This window comes from Zophobas morio, unplaced genomic scaffold (genome assembly GCF_036711695.1).
Source record: "Zophobas morio isolate AGI-343-1 ecotype UQ-CSIRO unplaced genomic scaffold, CSIRO_AGI_Zmor_V1 ptg000020l, whole genome shotgun sequence".
NCBI classification, from domain to species: domain Eukaryota; kingdom Metazoa; phylum Arthropoda; class Insecta; order Coleoptera; family Tenebrionidae; genus Zophobas; species Zophobas morio.
This window is the reverse complement of record NW_026972125.1, coordinates 4,810,025-4,819,562: the sequence shown is the minus strand read 5'-3', so window position 1 is coordinate 4,819,562 and position 9,538 is coordinate 4,810,025. Positions and strand designations below refer to the sequence as shown.

At 28.7% G+C, this 9,538-nt stretch overlaps 2 protein-coding genes across 2 annotated transcripts; both read right to left on the bottom strand.

Moving 5' to 3' along the window:
- Positions 1 to 447: 447 nt before the first annotated feature.
- LOC135131508 (uncharacterized) lies at positions 448 to 1,080 on the bottom strand. Its single transcript, XM_064059285.1, has 3 exons — positions 976 to 1,080; positions 725 to 841; positions 448 to 669 (listed from the first exon to the last, which is right to left on the bottom strand). Exons 1-3 carry the CDS (start codon positions 1,058 to 1,060, stop codon positions 566 to 568), a joined length of 306 nt encoding a protein of 101 aa, XP_063915355.1. The 5' UTR covers positions 1,061 to 1,080; the 3' UTR covers positions 448 to 565.
- A 4,499-nt stretch (positions 1,081 to 5,579) lies between these two features.
- On the bottom strand, positions 5,580 to 6,267 carry LOC135131487 (uncharacterized). Its single transcript, XM_064059258.1, has 3 exons — positions 6,124 to 6,267; positions 5,910 to 6,020; positions 5,580 to 5,855 (listed from the first exon to the last, which is right to left on the bottom strand). Exons 1-3 carry the CDS (start codon positions 6,200 to 6,202, stop codon positions 5,725 to 5,727), a joined length of 321 nt encoding a protein of 106 aa, XP_063915328.1. The 5' UTR covers positions 6,203 to 6,267; the 3' UTR covers positions 5,580 to 5,724.
- Positions 6,268 to 9,538: the final 3,271 nt, after the last annotated feature.

Sequence of the window (9,538 nt, the reverse complement as noted above, 5' to 3'; positions counted from 1 at the left end):
GTCCTTTTTGTTCGCTTTTTATATCTTTTGTCGTTTTTCGAGTTTGTGCCCTTTTTTGTCACTTTTTTGCATTTTTTGTTTTTGTTTGTTCTTTTTGACGTTTTTTTGTAGTCTTTTTATAGTCATTTTTTCGCTTCTTTTGTTGTATTCTTTGTCCTTATTTTTTCTTTCTCGGTAAACAGCAAAAAGATGAATTAAATAAATTTTTATTGAATTTTTTTAAACTCATTTTTCTAAATTCTACTAAAAATAAGTATCTTTTTCTACTTGATTATAACTTATTGTTACTAAATACTACTACTTATTTTACTAATAATGAATTTTTGAAAAAACTTTCTGCGACAATTTCGAAATACTAAATTTAAAATTAATATAAATAAAAAAACGTAAATTAATTTGTTTGTGTTATTGATAATTATATTTCCGCTGTTGGACGATAAATTACTATTATTATATATCTCGGAAGAGAAAAATTTTGGTTTATAGTTGACTGCAACCAGTGCACTACATTTAGCATCATTAAACTTGAAATATAATGATATTAATAACGTTATACAACGACATTTCAGTTTTTATGTAGTACGAAAAGTGTAGGTTTCTCGTAAACAACATCTTGTGAACCTGTGCCCGAGACTTCGTCTTGTACTAAATGGCTTCTAAGGGGGTTTCCTACAACCGAGTTATAAAATATTAAATTTACCGCTATTTCTTAACACTTTGTTACCTTTTTCATTTAGACAGTCAATTGAAGAAAAAGTGTCCCCGTTTTCTAGAGTCTGCACTCTGTTAGTTTTTTTGCACTTGGTGGTTCCAGGAGGGCAAGCTTCCAAGAAGCAAGTCACTATAAATTATTAAAACAACATGTTCAAATGAGAAACGTTTTGATCTAGAGTTGGCTGCAACTATTACGCTACAGTTGGAGGTATGGTTATGAATCGGTGACGCTAAATTGATATAAATACGTTGGAAACTTACCTGAACCAGGTTCATAAGCGTATTGCGTGGTCCTCACTTCAGAAACGATAAGCACCAAAAAAATTAAAATACTGGGTTTCCACATTCTGAAGCGTAAGTGATGGATTTTTATCCATAAATGATGTGCGTGATATTTGCATTCGCTTTATATACATCGAAAACATTGCATTATCAAAGGTTAAAGATTATATTTTTGGTAACAAATTTAGACTTTAGTTTTGACTCGTTAGCTGATAATCTGTATTAAGGAATGACATCATAATTTCTCTCATTTTATAATTTAAGGAGGAATCTGCAAAACCTACTGCTTGATAAACAGATAATACAAATTTTTTGTTTTTCCTCTCCAAAGACTTGATGTCGTCATAAAATGAAGATTTTTGTATTTCTTTTTGTAGTTTTGGCGCTTTTTGGCGCCATTTCTTCACGTTTTTGTTGCATTTGTTTGTGGCGTTTTCTTGACGCTTTTTGGTAGCTTGGCGTTTTTTTGCTTCTTTTTGTAGCGTTTTTTTTGGCGTTTTTTAATCGTATTTTTGTTGACTTTCCACTCCTTTTTCCCGGCGCCGTTTTTTTGTCACCATTTTTTTTGTTTTCTTTGTTGTATTTTTTGTTGCATTTTTGATGTTTTTTTTTCAGTTTTTGTTCTTTTTGTTCTTGTCTGTTTTTTTGGTCTTTTTTCTTTACCTTTCTAGGTTACCTGACCTTTGTATTTTTGATGTTCTTTTATTGTTTTCTTTGCAACTTTTTTGTCACTCTTTTGTGTTTTTTTGTCGTTTTCTTAATCCATATTTTTGCATTTTTATCACTTTTTAACACTTTTTTAGATACTGTTTTTCCTATTTTTTATCTCGTATTTTTGTTTTTATTTATCGTTTCTATTTACCCGTTTTTTGCGTTTTTTCCTAGTTTTTATTACTTTTTTGCCCTTTTTGTCAGGTTTTTATTACTTTTCTTGCTGCCATTTTTTGTGTGTTTATTTCGCATTTTGCCTTTTGTGTTGCTTTTTGTGTTCTTTGGTTTTTTTTATTGGTTTTTGTGTCTTCCTTTTGGTTTTTTCTTCTAGTTTTGGTGCATTTTTTCGTTCTATGTGGTTCTCTTTGTCGTTTTTTAACCTTTGTCTGCGTTTTTTGTCACTTTCTGTTAAGATTTTTTCCTCACTTTTTGCCGCGTTTTCCGTTTTTGTTAATTTTTTCTTTTTTGTAAGATCTTGCCTTTTTTGGTTATTTTTTGCCTTTTTTGTTGCACTTTCTGTTTTCGCGTGTTGTGTGTGTTTTTTGTCGTTGTTTTGTGCTTTTTTGCGTTTTGTGAGTTTTTTGATCGTTTTTATCCTCTTTGGGTCTTTTTTTGTTGGTTTCCGTCTGGTTTTTGTGACATTTTTGTTGCCTTTTGTCACGTTTCTGTCACTTTTTTCTCAGTTTTTATTTCCTTTTAGTTGCCTTTTGTTTTTGTTGTTGCTTTTGTTCTTTTTATTGCCTTTTTGTTTTTTTGTCGCTTGTTTGTTGCATTTTCTGGTGTTTTTGTTTGCCCTTTTTGTAGTTTCTTGTCACATTTTTCCCTTGTTGCATTTCTTTGTCACTTTTATCGCCTTTTTTATTGCATTTTTATCGCCTTTCCTTCTCTTTTTTGTTTTCACTTTGTCACTTTTTGTGTTTTTTTCCTCCTTTTTTTAGTTTTTTTTGTCGTTTTTTGAACACTTTTCTGTTGCATTTTCACTTGCACTTGTTATCGTTTTGCGTTTTGTGTGTTTTTGGTCGTTTTTTGTGTCTTTTTTGTTTTTTTTCTTGGTTTTTCTGTTTTTCTTAACATGATTTGCCTGCCACGTTTTTGTCACTTTTTGTCAGTTCTTTATCATTTTTTTATCGCCCTTTTTATTGCATTTTTATCGACCTGTCTTCTCTTTTTTGTTGTAACTTCGTTCGCTTTTTATATATTTTTTTTCTCCTTTTTTTAGCTTTTTGTCGTTTTTGGACACTTTTCTTCTCCTTTTTCTGTTGCATTTTCAGTTGCAGTTGTTACTGTTTTGTGTTTTTTTGTTGTTTTTATCCACTTTTTTGTACTTTTTGTCACATTTCATCTCTTTTTAGTTATATTTTCTTCATTTTAATGGCGTTTTTTGTCAGTTTGTTATACTTTTTTGTATTTTTTCGATTTTTTTGCTGCATTTTTTGTTATATTTTTGCGTTATGTATGTTTTTTGTTCCATTAGTCAGTTTTTGTTGTTTTGTCATTTTTTACGACTTTCTTTGCTCTTTTTGTACCGTTTTTAATGCTTTTATTACTTTTCTTGTTTCTTTTTTGTGGCCATTTTTCTGCATTATTTGTTGTGTTTTTTGCGATTTTTGTCTTTTTTTGCTTTTCTATAGCTTTTCCGTCAGTTTTTGGCCTTTTTTGGCCTTTTTTTGTGGTATTTTCAGGTGCATTTTTGTTGCATATTTTCGTTCTGTGGTTCTTTTTGTCGTTTTTATCCGTTTTTGCATTTCTAGTCACTTTTTCAGTTTTCCGTATTTTTTGTTCCGTTTTTGTTTTTTTGCCGTTTTTTTTTTGTTTTTTTCTGGCTTTTTCTGTCTCTTTTCTTGACATGTTTTTCATTGTTGATCATTTTTCCCTTTTTGTGTGATTTCAGTAGTTTTTTTGTTTTGTGTTTTTTACGTTTTTTTTGGCGCTATTTATTGATTTTGTCTGTTTTTTGTGACCTTTTTGTAACATTTTGTCACGCTTTTGTCATTTTTTGTATCAGTTTTTGGTTGATGGTTTTCCCTAATTTTAGTCGCGTTTTATTTTTTTTTGTCGCCGTTGTTTGAGTTTGTGTTCTTTTGTGAGTCTTTGTTGCATTTTTGACGTTTTTTGCTTGCTCTTTTTGTCATTTTTTTGTTGTTTCTTTTTTACCAATTCTATAGCGGTTTTTGTCGATTTTTGTCGTCTTTTTTTTCGCTTTCTTGTTGCCATTTTTTTCACATCTTTTCGAGCTTTTGTGTTTTTTTTGTTTATTTTCGTCTTTTTTTCTCCCCTTTTTGCTGTATTTTCATTTGCATTTGTTACCGTTGTGTGGTTTTTGTCGTTTTTTTTATCAGTTTTTTGCACTTTTTATGGCTTTTCTAGTTATCATTTTCTGCATTTTTATGGCGTTTGTTTTGTCATGTTTTCATACTTTTTTATTGCCTTTTTGTAGATTTTTGTTGTTTTTTTTCGCCTTTTTTGTGTGTATGTTTGTATTTTTTTTTGCCTTTTTTGGTTGCATTTTGTGTTGTATTTTTTTGCTATTTGTATATTTTTTGTTTTCATATTCAGTTTTTTTTCTTTTGTTATTTTTTACGACTTTTTTTGTCCTTTCTGTGCCGTTTTTATTACTTCTCTTTTTGCTGCATTATTTGTTTTTTTTTTGTAGTTTTTGACTTTTTTTTTGCTTTTTTTGTAGCTTTTCTGTCAGTTTTTGGTCTTTTATAACTTTCTTTGCTGTTTTTTTCACTTTTTCTGTCGCTTTTTCCTTACCATTTCCTCCATTTTTGTCGTTCTTTGTTCTTTTTTGTTGTCTTTTTTGTAGTTTTGTATTGGTTTTTGCTCGTTTTTGCCTGTCTTGTGTAATTTCAGTTGTTTTTTTTTGTGTTTTGTGCTTTTTGTTTTTTTCTTTGTTTGGTTTTTGTGACCGCTTTGTTGCCTTTTGTCACGTTTTTGACAATTTTTAGTTAGCGTTTTCCCTTATTTTAGTCCCTTTTGTCCTTTTTGTTCGCTTTTTATATTTTTTGTCGTTTTTCGAGTTTGTGTCCTTTTTTGTCACTTTTTTGCATTTTTTGGTGTTTTTTGTTTGTCCTTTTTGACTTTTTTTCTGGTCTTTTTTTGCTTTTTTATTGAATTTTTTTTAACTCATTTGAGGAATCCGTTTCTTTTGTTAAATTTTTCTAAATTCTACTAAAAATAAGTATCTTTTTTTACCTGATTATAACTTATTGTTTTAAATTTAAAATTAAAATAAATAAAATAACATATTAAAATTTTTATGTTTTTGATAATTATATTTCCTCTGTTGGACAATAAATTACTATTATTAAATATCTCGGAATAGAAAACTTTTGGTTTATAGTTGACTGCGATCAGTGCACTATTTTTACTTTCGCTAACATCAATATATTAGAATGTCGAAACTAAAATAATGATACTCGCCCCTAAAATGTCATTCTCACTTAAAAAAAATGCAAGACAGATTTTTATTTCTTTTTTAATTTTGTTTGGCAGGTGTAGGTTTCGTGTAAACTTTTTCTAAATTCGGCTCATCTCGTCCTAGAATATGAGTTCTAAGCGAAATCCCTACAACAGAATTAAAAACATTAAATCTACGATTGACTTTCCTTAAAATTTTGTCACCTTGTTCGTTTAGACAGTCAATTTCCACAAACTTTTCTCCCGGTACTTGAGCCACTGTATTTTTTGCAAAGGGTGGTTCCAGGAGGACAAGCTTCCGTCTCGCAAATCACTAAATTGTCAAAGTAAAATATCAAAACGAGAAAAATTTGGATTTCGAGTTGGCTGCAACTTACTCGCACCGGGTTCATACGGGTGCAACGAAGTCCACACCTCAGACACGGCAAGCACCAAAAAAATAAAAAAAGTTTATTTATTATGATTTTTTCTATTTCGTTAAGTATTTATTTACAACAACAAATAGTAACCTTGACATTTAAAACTTACAGTAAATTTCAACAAATATTGTGATAACCTCAAGTACACTGTATATGTATGTAAAAAAGGCGAACATTAATGATCAAAATCGTCATAGTCACACTCTGAGCAGCCGGTACTCTCAGGTTCTGCATAGACATCCATGTGGAACCTAAATCCAGGTCTTGCGTTCCTGTCGTGGTACGTGGTGGTGTGTAGTGTCGTATCTGTTAATAAAAGATTAGTCACAATTTTATAATTTTATAAAGCACCTTCATTACCGTAAGGGTCCAGACAGTGCACGTCGATATGCACCCTATAGTCGCCTTCGGTTTGTACGTGTTGTTTACAGTTCACGGTTGCAGCCGGACACGAGTAGCCGAAGCATGTCTCTGCAGTAGAAATGTCATTTTATTGTACATCATTTTTTCTACGATTGTTTACGAAAATTTGTAGAAAAAATAGTGTCACGAAGAAAAAATTCAGAGTACTTACTGGAGACGTAGTTCGGGTATACCTGCATAGCTTGCGCGATGGTTGCAATGAGGAGCAGAAGTACACCTTTTTTCAACATGTTTTAAACCAATTTTTGTTTCGTTGGGTAGGTTGACGGTTAATGATTGCTACTCTTGGCAAACAGTTTCCATTTATAAGAATTTTTCGTATCTTCTGACCTTTTGTGTCGATAAATTTTTATTTTTGTGTTTCTTGTCAAGTAGCCTTTCAGGTCATAACAAATCATTGGTTATCGTCTGAGATGGCGCTAGTGACATAATTTTGGTAGTTTTTTGGTATTTTTTAATCGCATAAAACTCTTCGTAATATAAAAAGTTTTATTATTTTAAATGCGGTACTAGCTGGAGCAGTGAAATATTCTACTGCTTCACGATTTTGTTCTTTATCTCCAATAGGTTTTTTATTTACACACAACAATGTCATCCAGGTTAAAAACAATTGTTTAAATAATATTTTAAATTTAAACAGACATTGCGATAAATTCAGGATAAGCCTGCATTAAACAAAAACAACCATTCAAAGAAGCACTCCAGGATATTTGAAGGTTTCGTTTCTTGGATTTTGCGAATTTTTCATCCATTTGGTTTTTCAGATTTTTTTCAATTTTGTGGATTTTTCACTATATTTTAATTTTTTGGATTTTTTTTGAAGTTCTTGATTTTTGGAATTATTAGGTTTTTTGTGTTTCTTCGTTTTCTTGGATTTTTGGGTTCTGTGGCTTTTTAACTTTTTGCATTTTCTTGATTTCCTAGATTTTTTCCTTTCCTGTTTTTTTGGTTTGTTCGATTCTTTTAGGTTTTTAAAATTTTTTTGAATTTTTTTTAATCTCTTGGATTTTTTGCTTTCTTTGACTCTTTTGATCTTTTGGATTTTTGGATTTATGGAATTCATGGATTTTGAGATTTACTTTTCTGGGTTTTTTGGAATATTCGATGTTTTTATTTTTTGGATCTTTTGAGTTTCTTGAGTTTCTTGAATTTTGTGGATTTTTACCTTTCTGGTTTTTCGATTTTTTAGATTTTTTGGACTTTTCCAATATTTGGATTTTTCTTAATATTTTAATTTTTTTTGATGTTTTTGGATATTTTCGATTTTTTGGAGTTCTCGATTTTTGGAATTATTTAATTTCTTGGGTTTCTTGGGTTTCTGTGAATTTTTTTATTTTTTCCATTTTCTCGATTTCTTAGATTTTTTTGTTTTGTTTTTTGGTTTTTTCGCTTCTTTCAGATTTTTTAAAATTCTTTGGAGCTTTTTTTAATGTTCTAGATTTCTTAGATTTTTTGCTTTTTTATTTTTTGGTTTTTTATTCTTTCAGGTTTTTTTTTTTTCCTTTTTTTCTAATTTTTTCGATTTTTGTTTTTTTTATTTTTTTAGATTTTTTTTATTTTTTTCTTTTCTCTTTTTTTTAGATTTTTTGCTTTTTTTGTTTTTTGGTGTTTTTTCAATTTTTTAAAATTTTTTGATTTTTTGGATTTTTTGAATTTTTTGGATTTTTGGAATTATTGGAATTCTAGTTTAAGCTTCTTGGGTTTCTTAAATTTTCAAAAATTTTATTTTTCGGATTTTTTTAGTTTCTTGAGTAGCTAGGGTTCTGACTTCTTTCGACTTACTGAATTTCTTGAGTTTCTTGGACTTTTTTGATTTTTTGGATTTCCTGAATTTTTTGAATTATCGAATTCTGAGATCTCGTCTCTTAGGTTTTTTGGCTTTACTGTTTCTTTTATTTTTCGGATCTTTTGAGTTCCTTGAGTCCTGGGCTTTTTGGATTGTTTCGATTTTTTGCGTTTTTTGAATTACTAAATGGTCCTGAGCTTGTTAGACTTTGGGTATTTTTCAAGCTTTTTTGTTGTCTTGTCTTTAGATTTTTTGGACTTTTCAATTACAGATTTGGGTTTTTCCTTATATTCTAATTTTTTGATTTTTTTTTGATATATTTGAATTTTTGGAATTTTCGATTTTTGGAATTGTTGGATTTCTTGGGTTCTGTGGCTTTTTTATTTTTTCCTTTTCCAGAATGCTTAGATTTTTTGCCTTTTATGTTTTTTGGTTTTTTCGATTCTCTCAGGATTTTTTTTTATTTTTTTAGGTTTTTTGATTTTTTGGATTTTTTTCATTTTTTACATTTCTTGGATTTTTGGAATTATTGGATTTCGAGTTTCTTAGATTTTCTAAATTTTTTGTTTTCTTTTAGTTTCTTGGGTTTTTGGATCATTTCGCTTATTGGATTTCTTGGATTTTTTGATTTTTTGGATTTTTTAAATTATTGAATTTTGAGATTTAGTTTCTTGGATTTTTGAATTTTTTGTTTTTTTCTATTTATCAGATCTTTTAAGTTTCTTTAGTTTCTTGGGTTTTTGGATAGTTCCAATTTTTTGTAATTTTTTGAATTACTAGATTTGTTGAGTTTCTTGGATTGTGCGGATTTTTCACCTTTTTGGTTTTTTGGATTTTTTACATTATTTGGGCTTTTTCAATAATTTGGATTTTTCCTTATATGTATTTTAATTGTTTGGAATTTTTTTTAGATATTTTCGCTTTTTGGCATTATTGATTTTTGGAATTATTGGATTTCTTGGATTTCTTAGGTTCTGTAGCTTTTTTATTTTTTCCTTTTCCGATGTGTTAGATTTTTTGCTTTTTATGTTTTTTTGGTTTTGTCGATTTTTTCAGGTTTTTTGAATTTATTTGTAGTTTTTAATTTTTTGTTTTTTTCTTATTTTTTTAAATTTTCTTGGAATTTTTGATTTTTTTTATTCTTTGGATTTCTTGGATTTTTGGAATTATTGGATTTCGAGTTTAAGTTTCTTTTTTTTGAATTTTCTGAAGTTTTCATTTTTCGGATTTTTGGTTTCTTGAGTATCTTGGACTTTTTTTTTATTTTTTCGATGGCTTGGATTTTTGAAATTATTGAGTTTTGAGATTTAGTTTTTTGGGTTTTTTGAATATTTAGTTTTTTATTTTTCAGATATTTTGAGTTTCTTGAGTTTCTTGAGTTTTCGGATAGTTTTGATTTTTTGGGCCTTTTTAATTATTTGGATTTTTCCTTGTACTTTAATTTTAATGGATTTTTTTGGATGTTTTCGATTTTTTGGAATTCATGATTTTTAGCATTATTGGATTTCTTGAGTTTCTTTGGTTTCTTGTGATTTTTTCTATATTTTTTCCATTCTGTGGATTTCTTAAATTTTTTTGTTTTGTTTTTGGATTTTTCGATTCTTTCAGATTTTTTTAAATGTTTTGGATCTTTCATTTTTTGGATTTTTAGATTTTTGGATTTTTTTTGGATATTGGAATTATTGGATTTCTAGTTTGTTTTTTGGGTTTCTTGGATTTTTTGGGTTTTCTATTTTCTAGATTTCTTAGATTTTTTGCTTTAGTGTTTTTTGTTTTTTTC

Coding starts and splice junctions, on each gene's coding strand:
- LOC135131508 (XM_064059285.1), bottom strand. CDS start 1,060: ATGTGGAAACCCAGTATTTTAATTTTTTTGGTGCTTATCGTTTCTGAA. Junction 842..975: donor CGCTTATGAACCTGGTTCAG/GTAAGTTTCCAA, acceptor AATAATTTATAG/TGACTTGCTTCTTGGAAGCT. Junction 670..724: donor TGACTGTCTAAATGAAAAAG/GTAACAAAGTGT, acceptor ACTCGGTTGTAG/GAAACCCCCTTAGAAGCCAT.
- LOC135131487 (XM_064059258.1), bottom strand. CDS start 6,202: ATGTTGAAAAAAGGTGTACTTCTGCTCCTCATTGCAACCATCGCGCAA. Junction 6,021..6,123: donor ATACCCGAACTACGTCTCCA/GTAAGTACTCTG, acceptor TTTCTACTGCAG/AGACATGCTTCGGCTACTCG. Junction 5,856..5,909: donor GCACTGTCTGGACCCTTACG/GTAATGAAGGTG, acceptor TTTTATTAACAG/ATACGACACTACACACCACC.